The 18,917-nt window shown below is 40.5% G+C and overlaps 1 protein-coding gene across 1 annotated transcript in view; it reads left to right on the forward strand.

The window, feature by feature from the left end:
- Nucleotides 1–691: 691 nt before the first annotated feature.
- reep3b (receptor accessory protein 3b) overlaps nt 692–18,917 on the forward strand; it is a 31,497-nt gene continuing 13,271 nt past the window's right edge. Inside the window, exons 1-5 of the mRNA XM_035146828.2 lie at nt 692–1,059; nt 10,222–10,294; nt 14,355–14,431; nt 17,275–17,395; nt 17,519–17,632. Of these exons, the coding sequence (XP_035002719.1) occupies nt 1,028–1,059; nt 10,222–10,294; nt 14,355–14,431; nt 17,275–17,395; nt 17,519–17,632 (417 nt within the window). The 5' untranslated portion in view covers nt 692–1,027. The remainder of the gene's footprint in view (nt 1,060–10,221; nt 10,295–14,354; nt 14,432–17,274; nt 17,396–17,518; nt 17,633–18,917) is intronic.

Below are 18,917 nucleotides of genomic sequence, written 5' to 3' on the forward strand. Positions count from 1 at the left end.
TAGAGTATTTATATATCAGAAAATGTGTGATAGAGTTGAAGGGAGCAGCAAAGACAAATGAATTGATGAGTTATTGTCAGTAATGGTAGAATATGTGAGTAGGATTATATAACAATTTAATTTCAAGGATGAAGTCTTTTTCTGTTTAGCAACAAGAAAATGTGACCTTTTATTTTTTTGCATTTGACTTAATGAGAAGCTGTCTTTTGGCCAATGATTGTTTAAATGAATGTATTAAATCACTGTGCACCCCCATGAGACTTCCTTTGGTCCACCATCCAGATGTTTATGTAAACTTCCTTTGGAAATTGTAATAAAATGAAATAAAAACACACAGTGACGTGCGTTTTCTCTTTTGGCGTCCAGAAGACATACTTGTTGAAGACTGAATCCGCCCTTACTGCGTGCATTGGAATTTGAAACAAGGTCACCTTCCATTTCTTAAACAGTAGAAGATCTGCTTCCCCAACAACAACGTTGGAAAATCCACCGATCACTGGCGCTCTCACCCGTTGGCTACAAATCGCCACGATTCGACCAAGAACCAATCAGCATACAGGTCGCTGAGTTTAAAATCCCACCGACTTCATCAGAACCAGAAGTCACATGGGTAAGCGTGGCTGGCCAATGACAGTTATTGTCGGTTGTAAACAGACTGATCTGGCCAATAGGAGCGTCGTTAGGTTGTTCTCTTCCTGTGACGGCACGGACTACGTGAGCGCCGCTCTGTGCCAGACGCTGGAGAGCTAGACAGTGAGGGAAGGAGCCAAGGAGGAAACCCTGAGGAGTGAGTGACTGCTTCTAAACAACGGGGATCATATCGGACATATTGCTCATCTTAGCTGTGGCTACGAAGTCAGAACGGCGAGACATACGGGTTGGCTGATGACCGGTGAGATAACCAGCTCGTCTTAGGCTCGCTCATCGAAGTTTGGGCTGTAGAAGTTCACAGCGACTCGGCCATTACCGCTGTCACCGGGACGCTCTTCTTCCGTTGCCACAGCCCGAAGCCACAGAGGCAGAAAACATGGTGTCCTGGATCATTTCGAGAAGCGTTGTGTAAGTACAAACTCTACGAACATTAGTGAAAGTCAACTAAAATGGCAAGTTTACCTTGGTGGAGAAAATGAGGGGTTTAGCTTTGTTAGCTGGCCTGGCTAACTGTTGCCGTCCTTTGGACAAGTTGTGGCCTCGGTCCTTACATTTTCTAGATTAGTGCGGACACTTTGTCAACAGGGACATGCATTCTTTCTGTTAACAAATGGTTATCAGACATCTCTGATTAGCGGTCTAAGTAGTTACATGTGGCTAGTTCGGCCTTGTGGTCGGTCATTTGCTATTGTGTCTAAAGCCAACAGACTTGTTTACAGTATGAATCATGACCGTGACTGCTGCTGGTGAGTCAGCTGTAACAATGTGGAACGTATCGTGAGGTGGACATGTCTGTAAATGTTCAATCTGCCAAGGAGTGCCAGGTACAGCTGCCATCTTGAATATGGAATTCTCAGCCCTGCCCAAAATAACCTGACAAGCCTGTCATTGTTAGAACACGGGAAGAAAGGTTACCCTTGGTCCGTGTCCAGGCCAGGGACATGCCACTGAATCTGAGTTTAAAGCAGAAGTCAGATTCAGTATTAGTTTCCCACAGGTAACGTAGATGTGTTTACTTTTGCAGGAAAATGCCCATTTCTTGACTAGGCAGCATACTTTTGTAATACCTCTCTTTCATGTCCCTCTGTCTTTTTGAGTCTGTCCACATGCAGAAACAGTAGTTACACAGCTACTGCTGGAGGTGTAATGGAGGATAGAAATGTGATGGGAAGGCAGAAGGGAGTGGTGGAGAAATAATGACTCTCCCTTTCAATCTCCTGAAACTGACAAGCCCTGTGTTGTGGATACTGAGCACATTCTTTTGAAACAAACATTGGTCACGAATCCCTGTAAGGTTAATCACTGTTAGGTTGAAATACAGGTCAGGTAGAGTATCGTGCCTCTGCGTCCTTCACCTCATAACCTGTCCATAACTTTGTATACACTCCCTCTGCCTCTTATTTCCATATTTTGCATAATGACCTTGGACATTTGTTATTGGTTCACACTGACCTGTAGATTTCCACAAGCCAACAGCCCGGATTCTCCGCTTAGTTGTTGTATGTAACCTGGCTGTTCGGGGGAACTTAAATGACGTATTCTCCAAGCAAGTTTTTAGCCCCGCTCCCTCTCTCTTTTATCTATATGACTGCTTGTGTGCTGTAGTGGATGGGCAGAGGGGGACATTTAATTATTGAAAATTGGGAAAATTAAAACTCCAGGACAACAGAAGGGGAATACAAAGTATGGGATGCATATTTGATCATTTATATCATATAAAATATGTCATTTATATCGTTTAAAATCATTTTTCAGTCTGTTTCCTGATACGCCGCCGCACGCCGAAACCATCGATGAAGGCGCTGGCGCGGCGCGGCGCATCGCAGCCCATGTGAACCGCACAAAGGTTTAACAGGGGGTGGATGGGAGGCGCCTGGCTTTGCGCTTGCGCGGCTTCAGCGCCCGTGTAAACCGGCCAGTGTACCATAATCTGGATGCCAGATTGGCAGGCTGCAGAAAACATACCAATGAACATCGGCCAATGTTATCGGTGAAAGTCAAGTTTATTACCGATACGCCGATGGCAGTAAACAAGGCGCATATCGGCCGCTACCGATATACGGCCGATACATCGGTGCACCACTAGAATTTACCCATGTCAAATCTGTAGTATAGTTTTTTTATTAGTCTATATGGGTTTAAGTCTTGTAGGTGGTACCCACCAAAATATTTGATTGCAAGTGAGATGAGATAAATGTATGAGAGGGATAAAACTTGCCGCCAGTATCAACTTTTAAGTCGTGTTAATTTTGTCAGCTTTTTAGATTTCATCTTTAGGTAAAAAGTCCATGTTATTTTTAGTCTTTCTTTAGTCAGTTTTCAGTTGACTAAAACTCTGGACATTCTAGTTTGGTCTTAGTCAAAAGCATCTGAGTCTAGTGTTAGCCCAGAGCAAGAATGAGCCTTTTAGTCAAACCTACAAACTGTTTTCAAATAGGATTTCATCCAAATGATTTTAATAGTTAAGTCTGGAAAGATGCAACAACTTTAGCATATCCAGTGTAATCTAACTCTTTTCAAAATGAGTCGATTAGAAAGTGACCAGAGATACAGAAATCCTTCACAATTAAAAGGAACCTTGTACAACAGCCCTGAAGTAAATACATTTTCCTACATCTAAGATACATTTTTTGTATATTTAGGGCACATTATTTTTGAACCTGCAGGTTTTTTTTTTTTTTGTACTTTGTCAGGTGTGTTTTATGTTTGCAAATCAAAATGCCATAGTTTGTTAATGGTGTTTTGTATTTGTATTCAGTAGACAGTACATTAACGATGGATTCAGTCCAGGGCTGCACAATAGTAGAAAGATATGCGATGACGTTGTTTAATATAGCGATGGCGATATGACTTGCGAAAAATAAACATTACCATTCCCTGGCTACAGACGCGGAGCCCACGGACAGTTTCATGGCCGGAAGAAGGCGCATAGCCCGACCGCCACGCCACCAAGTCTGGGGTAGACACCAGGGAGCCATGCATAGCTCCACTATGTCCTCTTACAGTGTTCATTTGGGGTCTTTTCATACATGTTTGGACCGTGAAAAGTTTTTTTTACAGTTTTTAGCGGCTCTGTCAGTAATTTACCTCCTCTCTTGTGTCTCTGTCATTTAAGCTGCGTCAAACCAAACCGAGTGCACCGCCATTTCCTACAGTTCCACATTCATTTCCTAAATTTACAAATTCTGAGTTTACACATGTGTCCAAGAGAGAGAGAGAGAGAGAGAGAGAGAGAGAGAGAGAGAGAGAGAGAGAGAGAGAGAGAGAGAGAGAGAGAGAGAGAGAGAGAGAGAGAGAGAGAGAGAGAGAGAGAGAGAGAGAGAGAGAGAGAGAGAGAGAGAGAGAGAGAGAGAGAGAGAGAGAGAGAGAGCTTTGAATAAAGATTTAACTCATTATTGAGTTTTCCTGTCAAATCCTGTCAATGATCTGAATGTCTTTAATGTATCATCTTAGGCAGCATGGCTCCATCTGGTTTGCCAAATATATGGTCACACAGGGTGTGAATGCTTGGCGCATGACACACCATTTATCGCAACATTTGCCATCTTCTGCGATACAGCAATCGCGCACGTTGATATCGCGATGTCACTAGATTTTCGGTGTGTGTGTGTGTGTGTGTGTGTGTGTGTGTGTGTGTGTGTGTGTGTGTGTGTGTGTGTGTGTGTGTGTGTGTGTGTGTGTGTGTGTGTGTGTGTGGTGTGGTGTGTGTGTGTGTGGTAACTTCGGACTGGCTTGAGACACGAGGAGCGATAAATTACTGACAGAGCCGCTAAAAACTGTAAAAATATTTACTATTCACCATCCAAAATATATAAAAAGACCCCAAATTAACACTGTAAGTGGCCTTGTGGAGCTGTGCATGGCTCCCTGGTGTCTGCCCCCTCTTGGTGGCACTGCAGACGGACTTTGCGACTTTTCCGGCTGTTGAGCTGTGTCTTTGCGTCCGTAGCCAGGGACTGTTTAATTGTATTTATCGCAAGTCATATCGCCATCACGATATTAAACAACGTTATCGCATATTGCATGTTTTCATAATATCGTGCAGCCCTAATTTAAATGGTATTTTAGTCTATGGCACTTTTTTTCTCGGGAGATTTATGTGCCCAGAAATATGCAAAAAACACTGATCTTAAGTTTGAACTTGTGAATGTTGTGTTTAGTCAGTTTTTAAATGTGGGGAGATTCAGAGAGCCGTGTAAATGATCTATGCCATTTATTTCCCTATGAGGAAACACTCTGGGGAGGTGCAGACCTGGACTGTAACCAGTCCCGTTTGCTGTAGCAGCAGTTCTCTCAACAATCCTCCCTCTGTGTTTTTAGGGGAAAAGTCTTGTAATCAAATTCTTATTCCTGAAGCTCAAACCAGATGGTGGGAGCTTAAATCTTGGAGATCTCTTGATTTTTTTTTTTCACCCTTCCTCTCTTCCCTCTTGGTGTGTCTCCTGTTTTTATTGCCCTTGTTCTCTCTCTCTCTCTCTTTCTTTCTCTCTGTCTCTTGTCTTCCTGTCCTCCCCCTCCTCCATCTGGTTGTTGGTGGTTTACGGTGTCAGGAAACCAGGGAAATTGACCTGCAGCCCAGAGTCAAGGCCCATCTAAAAGCAACAGGCTATTTTCTCAGCTGCAGGCAAAGAGAGTGGGGGAGAATGTGTTGAAATGAGAAGAAGGAGAATGAGGAGGGAGAGAAGGGAAATACAGAGATGGTAGTTTTGAAATGAAGAGGGGGCCCTGCTTTTCAACAAATTGTTTCAAGAACATTTCTTTGCACGTCCAACTTTTGTGTTTTGTTTTATGGAGAGAATGTCCCTGCTGGCTCTAAGTGAGTCAGAAAGAAATAGATGTACATTTAAGACCTTGAATAATATAAAGGAATCTCGTGTAAGGTATTGGAAGGTCAGAGTAGTGTAGCAATATACCTTTCCAGCACCAAATAACCAGGAAGCTACAGTGACCTCAGAACAAATTCAGACCCTTTTACAGAAGTCAAAACGTAGCTCAAAAACACAATGATGAATTTTGACCAAACTCATTTCGTATACTGTTGTGTGAATGAGCCCCCTTAAAGTGCTCGAACTGGAATTGTTGAACTCTGTCTGCCTGCCAAGTACTCTAAAATCTTGATGGATGTTTTACCTGCCCACTGACACGGAAGGATTTCTCTCGGTACTGTGGATGGTCAGTTTGACTGTGACAGACGAGTGTTTGTGTGTGAGAGAGAGCTCTACACTGAAGCAATGGCACATTTTATTAAACTGGCAGAACTAATATACAATACTTTATATATAGTAGCCTATATAAAACAAATGCACAATCGTCTCTCTAGTGCATTTCATTATACATTTGATTGTTTTGTAGATTCAATTCAAAATTGATTGCCATTTTATCCATCGACACCCAATAACCCATAATGACAGTATGAAAACATGTATTCTTTAAAGACTCTCTAATAAATCTCCATTGGGGTTTTTGACATGAGTGAAATAATCAGTCAACACCTTTCCTCTTTGGAACTGCAGTGAACCAATGATAGTCATTACATATATTCAGACTGACAGGGTTTAATGGGCCACATACCGAAGAAGGCAATCCCGTCAACTCCTTGTTTAGCTGTAGCATTACAGGAGGTATCAGAGGAGAAGGAAGGTGTAGCTAATTATCAGTATTTAAACATGTTATCTAAGGTATCTAAGTCAAAGGTGGTAATAAGAACCGTGGTTTATGTAACATTAGCAACACTTTATTAGCTGTTTAATAATGTATTCAAGACGAAGTCTCATGTCACCTATTATTGTTACATTTCTAACTTTGTAGAGACATCACATGGAGTGCGAAGTTAGGCTGTTGAATCACAAAGCAATGGGGATATCCTTTACAAACTTTGCTCTCACTCACCATTTGTCTTAATTATACCATAACGCTATTTCCAGTAGTGGTCGACTAATTCATTGGTTTGGCCGACTACTGCGCTGATAGGAGGTTTTGCAAACTACCATTACTGGTGGAGCTCCGATAGTGGCGATGACTGTGCAGCCTCCACCGGCCAGCTGTTCTGTGAGAAGAGGGAGCACTGGCTGGTTGCGCTCCAGCCACATGTGCTATGACTTAAATTGGTTCAATGTAACGTTAGCCTACAGAGATCATTTCTTTCAGAAAACAATCGTCAACACTGTGAAAAAACCTTCAAGACGTTATTCTGTCGACAAGAGAACTCAATAGAAAAAAATATATTTTTGAATAGGTGATTTTAGTGAGTGGCATTTTAAGTTTTTTCCCCCTAAAAGTTATCTGTTATCTTAATATAAAACACACCACTATCAGCTAGTTATGTATGATACAAGATAGACAAACACAGAGGAAAGTAATAAAATACAGAAAGAAATAATTATAATGAAATTACATACCAATTTGGCTTCCAAATAATCCATAATGCTATCTATTCATGAAATACCACCCTAAAGATACTCTTCACTCCAGGAATATGCACTTGCGTGAATAGTTTGTGAGAGTGGCATTTAGCAATGTAATCACAGCAGAAGTAATCCTTTCCTGTCCAAACAGCTAAATGTATCCAAACGACGTAATCCACCAAATTACTCGTCAGGATTCTCCAGCATAGGATTTTCTGGTTTTATGAGGACCCAGTACTTTGAAATTTGTATCCACTGATGTGACTGTCAGTAGAAAGTCCTGTCCACTTGAGGCTTGGTCTTCCTGTTCTTGATTGCAAAGCTTTACCAGAGGAAACATTCAGACCCATTCACCGTTTTCCTGACCAACAAATTATCCTACAAGAAGAACAGTGCTCACCTCATGCATACAAACATGGCCACATGCTACTGAAAGAAAGGAAAGGGCTTCATTTACAAACTTTCAAGGTTTGGGCTTTTACCCTACATTTCTACAAATAAAGCAAATTAATTGCAAATACAGTGTGACAAGGAAATGTAGACACAAGAAGAGGGTTCTGGAGCAGTGGCAGCTTTGCTGTTTCTATAGCAACAGCAGGGAAATAAACCTCTGTGGTTGTTGGCGGCTTGCCTGCTACTCAGGGCCCTGGTCTGAGGGAGTATGTCTGTATACAAGACTATATACAGTGTTTCTGATTCATTGCTGTTATAGGAAATTGTCTTACCTCTAGACCTTTATAGTTTAACTTTAGCTGAAGGATTCCATGCTCCTCTGAGTACATCCATTAAATTTCCAAACACGGTGCCTCATTCCTCCTTGCAGGGTTCCCGCAACAGGGCAAGCAAATGAGCCAAAACCAGGGTATCAGTGCATCCTTTTTGACATTCTTGGCATATCTAGGTCCCTTCAGATTTGTAAAATGTGTGGCAACCCAAATTATATGGGCTGAAGCTAGAACGTTGTACTTATACCTTGTGCAGAATATATCTAATATTTTTGTATTTTGTGTCAAATTAGGCAGTCATAGAGTCTGAATCTAGAGTCTAGATTCTTTCTGTGTCTTAAGATGGCCATATTCTGTGCCAATTTAGAAATGTTATTGCTGAATTCCACCTCGCACTGTACAAGTAAATAATCTGAGATGGAAAGCCAAAGTTCATGATTTATTTGCTTGCACTATACGGACCAATCGTCTAGCCATGATGTGACTGCTCACACTGTACGTTTTTCTCAGTCTCTGCGGAGTGCTCTGATCATTGTTAAAGAAGAACAAGTTGTTTCTTTGCTAAAAATGCTACCAAGGGAGAAATGTGCTGTTGTGATCATATGTGCCATTCTGAGTACCAAAACCTCCAATAAGAAGAGGCACATGGATATATGGACACACAGTTGGCTTGGAAGACGTCATCAACCTGACCGGCCAGCTAGCGGTCAGATGAATGATTAATTGCAAAACTGACAAATAGAAGAAATTCCCCTTTGCAATTGGAAAACTGAGAGCAACCTCTGAGCTGCACTGTATGTCCCGAAAATGGCAGTATTTGGTGAAAACCTGAATCATAAAGTAATCAACAGTTGACATACGTCTTACTGTTTTTTCTCTGTTTTCTTTGCATGACAGTGAGGCCTCCCCAATCCTATATTGGTTAAAGTAATAACAAGCCAGGGCATGTTTTCCCCTATAGCAGAATATTAATGTAAGCAGCCAGACCATTCTCCAGCACTGCAAAGCTATTCTACTGTTGCCCCATTAAGGATCATTTTTATATTTGGAATTTCACAAAGGATCAAAAACCTCCATATAATATGAAAGGTGCCACTCAGTGATGAAACCATAAAGAGTGAGGATTGAATATGTTGTTCTCCTCAGCTCTACAGAGCTCATTGTTTTGTTTTTCTTGTGGCCAGCTCACTATTTCAGCTAGGTATCTGATGGCTAGTAAAATGTACATGGATCTTATTCCTACCATAGTGATGCTTCTCCTGTCTCACTCTCTCATGTTTTTTGTTTGTTGGTGACCTCCTTGCATTTTGGGATACCCAGATTCCTAGGACATCTAATCACATTGAAGCTAATTAGATCTACAATCCTGCATGCACGCACGCGCACACACGCACAACGCACACACACATACTGTGTGCAACACATTACATGTTTTTAAAAAACAGTAAATGCAGGGGCAAATACAAACAAAAGCAATGATATGTGAGGCCTATAGCAGCATAATTAAGAGCTGGTCTAAGGTAGACCTGTGCCAGCTCTAACTACAAGCTTTATCAAAAAGGAAGGTTTTAAGTCAACTCTGAATCATAGAGAGGTTGTCTGCCTCCAGGATTAAAACTGGGAGATGATTCCACAGGAAAGGAGCATGATAGCTGTCCATTTACAGATTCCCAGAATGTAAAGCATTCTGTTTCCATTCTGTTTCCAATTAATGCATTTGTAGTAGTAGCAGTACAGAAACACTGCTGCCTAAACACAATCAAATTCAAACAATATTTATTTGTATGTAGCAAACATTGTGTATCGGAGTGCAAAAGAAAAAAAAGAAGACTTCAGTAGACTAAGGTCATGTTGAAACCTGCAGTGGAGCAGGCATGGAACCAAACCCCACATTACCCCCAGCCACCGCCGCCGCTGCAGAAGATTACAGAGGAAACATTGAGTCACTGTCTTGTGTTCCAGTGGTTTTCAGACTCTGGGTCAGAACCCAACACCCGATCATTGCAGGATATAAATAAGTCACCAGATTGTTCTGCACGCACAGATGATGGCTTTTAACTGGAAAATCACAATTTTGTCTAGAAGCCTCAGTTTGTACTTAGAATTATACAGAACTGCCACTTTGTTTTCAGTGTGAAAACTGATTGACTGTAGAAATTGGATCATAAATGTGGAGACGTGCTGTAGACTTTAAACTGTACTTTTATAAAAAAACAAAACAGTTGTGTTTTTTTGAGCCTATGCAAACTTGCTAACACAATTTTAACCATTCTCCTATTCTATAGTTTGTTTTAATCTATCCATATCCCATTCAGACAGGTTTATTCATTAGTGCCTTTGTGTTTGCAGGTAATAAGAACATCGTAGTAAATTGCTAAGTGTGGTCATTATGTACCAGTATAGAAATGATGGGCTCCATGCTGTGTTTTTTCTCCCTGCAGACTGCTGTTCGGGACCCTGTATCCTGCATATTACTCTTACAAAGCTGTCAAGACCAAAAATGTCAAGGAATATGTAAGTTAATGAGATTTTTATGGATATGGTTTATTTTTGCTTGATTCTGTATAAAAAACAGTAACTGTTATGCTTCTGACTGCAAATGTGAAAATGTGAGAGAAGTGCTATATGAATGTGACTAGAAATGTAAATGCATAACGCTAAACTATCGTGACAACCTTTTTTCCTATCAGCCCAGTTTTTGACGTGAATCTGTGCTGCGTATATATTGAAGGGTTTAAATGTGTTTTCTAAAAGAAGTTGGATGATGTAACTAATGCCAGTGAGAGTGAAACCACAGTCGGCTGAGTTAGTAACACATTCACACACAGCTTTAACACACCAGCACCAGAAGCAGATAGCAGTGACTCTCCTTTGAGCCACTGCTCTGTCTATCTCTCGCTCTGCTTCTTTTGTCTTCTCTCTGCTTTTACTGATTCCTTCGCTTCCTTGTTGTACTGCAAGGAAGGAAATAGAAAGTATGGAAATTGGTATCAGTCGTCACAAAAAAATCACCAGGATGTCCAATTTGAATGCTTCTAAAATACTAAGGTATCACATGGTCATTTGTATTCCCTTGGTTGTGCAATGTTGGATCATTATCCCTGCAACAGTGTTTTCTCTTCTTCATCAGAGCTTGTAAGGTAACAAGAAAAACTAGTCAAATGCAAAAAAGAAACACCAGAAGGACAAGGACTCAAATACATGTCTTTATTCCAAAATAACACCTAGGGCTGTGACGGTATCAATTTTTTCTCACAACAGTGATAAAGTAATATCTTTCTCTCTCTCATTTGTATGGTTTGACAAAAATATTTCCTTTCTATTATTATTATTATTATTATTGTTATTTGTCTGACTGGCAAGTGGACAGCCCTAAGAACAGGTGTAAATGCATAAAGATGCGTTCTCAATGCATCTCAGCTGACGTCTAAGCCGCTAAAGTTTCATTTTGAATCCAAAGAATTTTACACTTCTCAGTGCCAATACATTGATTTATTTGTGGCCACCTCCACAATATAAACACTGACCCCTATCTATTGATTTCCTATTCCTATTTTCAGTCCCTATTCCTCTGCTCTCTCCCTCTCTATCGCTCCTCACAAATACATTGATAACAGACACATCTATTTACTCAGTCTTGCTGAAAACAATAGAATTTGTTTTTTGTGAACAGAAATGACCTGTGTTTATTGCATATAGAGTGGTGGAGTGATGCCTGATCACATGAGACACATTCAGGATTAATTGCCAGGTGTGAACTGATGTACTTGATACCAGGTCTAAACAGGTTCAATTACTTTAATCAAACTTATTCCCTCAATGAAGGCAAGAATGAAATTGTTCACTTTGCACTCAGCGCCCTCTTCAGAAAAGGTCAAGAGAAGTGCTGAATCAATGAATGAAGTCTGGATCGCACAAGAAGATGATCCATATACTGATTATATACTGCTGTTTGCACACAAGCCTCCGGTGTGATCATTAACCATACAAAAATCACAAAATTTAACTTATTCTTTAATTGACCCTCAAGCACATGTAAGGATTTTTATGTATATGTTGATGAAACAGAGTTCATTACTTTAAGATAGTGGTTCTTCAGCTGAAACAGGCCTGTGGCTGCTTTTATATGACTTGAGTTGCAGCACACCCTGCTAGGGGTTATTTCAGTTCATCACAAAGTTGGCTCTTAAAATTCATTCCTGAGGCCCAGCCCTCTTATTTAGTTTTTATGGCTTTAGCTAGTGTTTCTGTGTACATCCATACAGCACCTGTGGCTGCATGCTGATGAATGCATCTCTCTATCAGTGTCTTATTGAACACCCTCACCTCTACTAAAAGTAAAACCAGAGATCTAAACAACCTCTTTTCCCTTCTTTTATATGTTGCTTCCTTCACTCCACCTCCTGAACCGGACCTCATCACTCAGTTAGAAATATCATCTCTCTGTACTATGCCTCACTTCTCTTCTGCTACCTCTTCACTGCAGACATAGGAGTAGTTAAGTGATGAACGTGGACAGTTAAAACTTCTGACCCCTAGGCTACAGTGTTTGACTCTGCTTCAGATAAATGGATTTCTGTACTGAACTATTTTGGATCCCAGTCTAACTGGAAAGCAGCAGTAACTGAATAGAAAAACAGTTCACAGCTTTAAGCTGATTAAATATGAATATGTGAAATTGTCCTCTGTGGAGTTGAATATAGGGGTCTGACTGAATTTTGGCTTTGCCATTAGAGTTTATCCACTTGGGTTATGGGTATTTTGTGGCATTTTATAAACCAAAGGATAAATTGATTAATAGATTATTTTCCTGATTAATAATATAATCAGTCAGTAAATGTATATTCTGTAACCATTATTTTATGCTGTGGCATGACTTTCATAAAAAGCAACCATAACAAAAGATAGTAATCATTTAAAATGACTTTTTAACTGGTGGACTATAGCCTTTCTGTCTACTAGTCAGCCTCTCCTGCTTCCCAGGTCCATCAACATGCCCTGTCTGCCAACTTTAGCTCTACCATTGGCTGAGGTCAGGTGTTTTGTCTCTTTTAATGGAAGGCAGTTATTCACAGACTGGGCTAGTAAATGTCTGCTGTTGCCTCAGGAAGGCAAAATGGCCGCGGTATATTTCACTGAGGTCATGTCTTAATGTCCTCCCTACTGATGAGATGAAGGAGGGAGGGCAAGAGAGAAAATGCTGGTAAAGAGAAGTATGAAGGGGAAGATGAAAGAGAGGTAGAAGCGTGAGAAGCAGTGGAGGCAGAAGGAGATTGAAACATATAAATTAGATGTCCTCTCCATCTCACTGACTCTGACTCACTCTCTCTCCTTTACATTTATCATTCCCATGAGCCTGTGAGTGTGGAGGGAGTTCACGATGAGGTCACCAATTAACCAGTGCAGCAGGCAGTGCAGAGACGGTGCTCTCTCTCTCACTCTGTGTGTTTGTGTGTCTGGGTGTGTTTGTGTGTGTGGTGTCAGTCCCACCATGTCAGCTCTCCCTTTTACAATGACATTGATCCAGCACTGTGACTCCCTCTGATGTTGGCATAAAGGTGAAACAACAGTGACCCCCACTATTCTGTTTTCGTACCTTTTATACAGAATGAGGATAGACACAATCCCGCCTTAAACAGGTTGTATAAATGGGCACTACATTTGGAAGTGTCAGTCTGTGTTCAGTCATGCAGCTGCAGCTAGGTCAGGCTAATACCTCAGCCTGCCATGTGACTGTCTGCCTGCCTGCCACCATCTATCGCTGGCTTTGATATGGAAATCCAGCCTGAAGAGCCAGGAAAGCCCTCAAAGAGAGACGGGAGGAACATGAGAGCAGGGAGGACGGCAAAAAACGGAAAAGGGCAAATAGTTATAAAATCCTCACCTCCACCTCACTGGCCTGAGAGGGGGCAGAGTACAAGATCATGGGTGATAGAAAAGAGAAAAATGCCACACAAGCCTCAAGCGATCTAACCCTTTGGTCCCACAAAGTGTAAAAAGGGTTAATTTAGTTTAGATCATAATGCGTATGTTCCCTCGATAGATGAGTCCAGGACACAATGAGTTTTTCTATATTTCTCAGCTTGTAACACCTCTGTTAGCAGGATTCGTGATGACAAAAACAAGAAAAGCAAAGTGGTTCAAGTGTCTGCAATGTGACTTTCTTAATCACTGATAACAGTTGACATGGAAGGCTGCAGGGGTGAATCAGATCTTGATAAATTCCCTTTATGATATTGAGTAGGCAAATTAAGAGTTTTATAGTTGTTTATAGTTATATGTAGTAGTTGGTCATTTGAACATTAATTTTATAACGCTTTTGTCATCAAATTGTTGAAATATTGCATTGCTTAATAAATATTTCTCAAATGCAATTTAACTTGTTTCAATTAAAGTTTTGAAATATAAGTAGGTTGTCCATATTATCTGGTTGAAAAACTCTGAAATGTATGACACAGTTTCCAAACTACCTCAGACGTCCCTTGGCATTTTGTTTCTGCAACTTCATGTCACTTATCAGCTGATAAGTACAAATGTCGGTGCAGCTTCATTTTTCATTGTTCTCTCTGTGTAGGTGCGATGGATGATGTACTGGATTGTTTTTGCCCTCTACACTGTGGTGGAGACTATCACTGACCAAACAGTAGCATGGTGAGTTTCAGTCAAATATAAACACACACACACACACACACACACACACACACACACACACACACACACACACACACACTAGGGATTACCGCTTTTGCGATTAACCACGGTAAAAATACCCACGGTTAGTATTAGCATGTCAAATTTGAATTATTATAACCGCGGTTGTTTGCCACGGTGTAAAGCTCACGGTAAAAACTGTCCAGCCTCAACCACAATGACCAGCGGTGTCCCCCACACCTGCGCACTAGCAACGGGGTTTTTGATTCGCTCAAGAGTTTGAGACAAGCATTTAAACACATTGAAAAAAGTGCAACATTTTGCACTCACATAGTTCATCTGCTACACAAAACGCGCTAAGCCAGGACATCAGTGTTAAAGTGACCAGAACTATCTGGATTCATGATCCGACATATCGATTACAGTTTTTCTCGATTGCTTAAGCAAGATTTTTAAAACAGGGCTCGGTTTTTCAAAACACTACACACAATTAGCACAACCACACACCCAATTAGCAGAACACCTCAGATCCTTTGCAAAATGAAACACTCTTGTAAAAACTATACACTAATTTATCAAAACCATGTTTTGTTACCATATGAAATGTGTTTTTCATGTGGACTTGATTCTGTTTGAACCAGTTACACACTGCTGTTGCTAACCTAAAACACTTCTAAAGCAATTCTACTTCTCAGTGATTAGAGTACTGTAAGTGAAGTACACAGAGAAAGTGCAAATATACAATAAATTCACCAAACACTACACAAGACCAATGCTGCAGACTGATGAAAATATAATTAATTTCTCTCCATATTCCCAAATCAGTCAACATGTCAACATGGAGAATCACAACAAAACATGTCCCAGTTTTCATGCTACTACAGTAGTGTGCATAACAATATAAGCTCAGCAAATATCAGACAAACAGAAAATTCTGTATCCAGTACAGGTTACAATGACAGATTTCACTGTATATCTGCTAAGATTTGGCTGAACTCTTAGTCCAGCCTCCTTCAGCGTCAATCCGTGGTTCACGACATGGCCAACTAGTGTTGCGCAAATTTCATTTGATAAATTTGGTCCTCTTCTTCTTTGAGCACGTTCTCCTCCTGCTTCATGTCTTCCTCTACCTCCACCTCGGCCTCTTCCTCTTCCTCTTCCTCTTCCTCCTTCTCCTCCTCCGTGGATTCCCCCTTTCACCCTCACTCTTCTTCCTCTTCTGACTCCTTCCATTTTGGTTGAAGACAGGTGAACTCACCTGCTGCATTTGTATAGTGCTTAAACCTGATTGATGTGTCTACAATTAAGCAATCATGTGTTTGCGCACCTGATGGCTGTGTTGAACCAACTGGCTCATAGGGGGGGTCATTTGACAGTCAGTGCTTTGGAATTGCAAGGAAGTGACATCTTGATATACTTCTGTGTCTAATGTATACAAGTGTGTTTAGTGTTTTGCAAATCACTGTGTGTATTGTTTTGCAAAATGTGTGAAGCTGACATTGTGCTTATAGTGGTGCAAATCTGGGCCCATGTTTTGCTCCTTGAGTGTAAGGTTTTGATAATTGTGTAATACTTTTGATTTTAGTGTTTATGCAATCGAAAAAAACTGTAATAACATAATGTCAGTTTTGCGACAGAGATAAGCAGACACACACACACACAAACTCCTGCAGACAGAAGAGAAGTTCTTCCCGCAGATTATGATGCAATGTTGTGTTGTAACTTCATTGTTGCAGAAAAAGCAACACCCAGTTTATCGAGGAACATAAATATGAATTCAGCAGGTTTTATAAAGATCAGTTTTACATGTGAGTGATTAGAAAGAGCAGAGTGGCAGAGTCGCTTGATGACCGGCACAGAGTAATGCGCCTGGATGCAGTGGCGCTGCTAAGGGTGGGCCAGCGGGCACCATATAAGCCTTAGTGCATGGATTTCCTGTAGACTAACTCTAACTTTAACTGTAGTTGTCTAACCACAACCCTTATCCTAACCTTAACATTACCGTAAAAATGTTCATAAGTCAAAATTTTATGATTTAATTTATGGGGACTTGTTTTTTATCCCCATAAGGAAGACAAGACCCCATAATGTGACTCTGTAAACAGATTTAGGTCCCCACAACATGAGTAACACACACACAGTATGGACAGTTGGTGTGTTCACCGGGCATAATGTTTGTTGAGTTCTGCTCAAAGGGTTAACCGTCAGTCTCATCAGACCAGAGAATCTGTTTCCTCGTGTTCTCTCACTCCTCCAAATGCTGTTTGACAAACTCCAAGTGGTCTGTCATTTGTCTTTGACTCACGGTGGCTTCTGTCTATCCACTCTACCATAAAGGCCTGATTGATGTAGTGCTACCCTGATGGTAGTAGAAAGAGCCCTGCTGGCTCCAACCTTCTTCTGTTTCACAGTTAATATTAATATTAAGTTATTATTCTTTTTTCTTTTTTCTTATATAGTAGGAGTACAGGGAGTTTGCTGGACTTCAGTTTTTTCGGGACCTTTATATTGGTGTCACATAGGTGTCTTTCTAAACTACAGTTCAGGTTTCTACAAGTGGACTCCAGTTAAGTTCTACACTCATCTGAAGGATAATTGAAGCAAACAGGAAGCACAATAACACAGCAAGGTGCCAGAATGCTGTTTTAAGTAGGAGATTTCAATTTTTAAAAGAACTTTTAACTTTAGCATTGTGTATTGTTTAGTGTAGATTGATGTGAAACCTTTCATCCATTTGTGTTTTAAACGTTGACTGTTGTCCCATCCCCACAAATATGAATGACTAAGTTAATATCAACCCTCATTAATGATTGGATGCATCTTCTGTGTGTGCACATTTCCAGGTTTCCTCTGTACTATGAGCTGAAGATAGCCTTTGTGGTATGGCTACTGTCCCCCTACACCAGAGGAGCCAGTCTCATTTACAGAAAGTGTCTGCACCCACTGCTGTCCTCCAGAGAGAGGGTAAGATCACTTATCCATCCCTCTATTGCTACCTCTGTATACTTGATTATGTGTGTGTGTATATGTATATATATTGATTTGAACTGTCTATAAGAAAAGTGTTAACTGAAAATTTCGCTCCAGGAAATAGATGAGTACATTGTACAGGCCAAAGAGAGAAGCTATGAAACCATGGTGAACTTTGGCAAGCAGGGACTGAGCATCGCAGCCACCGCCGCCGTCAGTGCAGCTGTCAAGGCAAGTGTCTCTACTTGGTCTATGAACATTAAACTTTCTGTTTTACATTCTACTTGATCTTCTTTTAAATTTAATGTGTCATTATTTTCATCATGTGTGTGTATATATATATTTTATTTTTGTTCTTGTAATTAAAAAGAAAGCAACAGTAGCATGGCTGAGGCAGTTGTGAAATCTCACTCTTGTGGTATGTTATCAAATTGAGACATGTCCTATAAATCCCATCACTTCCTGTCTCCCCCGCCTCTCCCCTTCCTTACTGAGGAGTATCTGCCTTTGATAAATGCAGTGAGCGCTTTGATGTTTTTTGCTTTCGATACAACAGCACCCTCTACCTGCTTTGTACGGTAGAGCAATTAAGAAGATTGTTTTTTCAAATTCAACCTATTGGCACAGAATGTCCTGATGCCAAATCACACAAAGGAGAACTTAAAAAAAAAAATGCTGGAGAGGTGCATTAAACACAACAACAAATCCTGCACAAAAACTTAACTTAACATATCAAAAACACTATGCTCTTATATCCTCTGTGTTATCCGTCAGCTACCATGTACTGCAGAGTCAGTGCTAATGAAGCATGTTTGGCTGGTTATATCAGCATTGCGTGAATACCTGAGTGTATCAGAAAATCCCTGCTGAGCTCTTGTCTCAGGATTGACTGCACTGAGGTAATCCCAGGCAGTGGGAATCCACCACTAAGCAGAATTAATCATGTCAGGTTGTTAGATCCACATTAACAGTAAAGGCCATCTAGCATGTTCAGCAAGATCTAATTAAATAAGTATAGTTAAATGTAGAAGATAGTAAACATGAGCATGATTGCAGTTAATGATTATTGATGATGATTACTCTTGATTGACATGTAGACCTTTAACTTCTGATCAGATTTGCGAGAAGACATCTTCATAAGTCCAAATCCCGAAGATATTTAATTTACTGTGATACAAAACAATATAGCATCTCTGTATAAGATCTTGCTTGTCCAGATTTTATCAATATAGTGTCTGTTTTTTTAAATCCGTTCAGTTGATTACCTGAATAATTGTTGTAACTCTAAAAGAAAGCAATCTTTTTATTTTTGTAAGCAAAAGTAGTTCAAGCAAATGGTGTTGGAGAATGGGTGTTGTGAGCAGAAAAGTTGAAGCAGGCTTTCAGACCTCCTTTTAGCTGAGTCTCCTTTTACCTTTTTTTTACCTTTTTTATTGCCGTTTTCAGACATGACCTGCTAGTAAAGTCAAGAAAGAATTTGAAAGAATTTGGTCTCCCAAAGAATTTCTTTCTGGAC

The sequence above is a fragment of the Hippoglossus stenolepis genome, chromosome 21 (genome assembly GCF_022539355.2).
Source record: "Hippoglossus stenolepis isolate QCI-W04-F060 chromosome 21, HSTE1.2, whole genome shotgun sequence".
NCBI lineage: Eukaryota > Metazoa > Chordata > Actinopteri > Pleuronectiformes > Pleuronectidae > Hippoglossus > Hippoglossus stenolepis.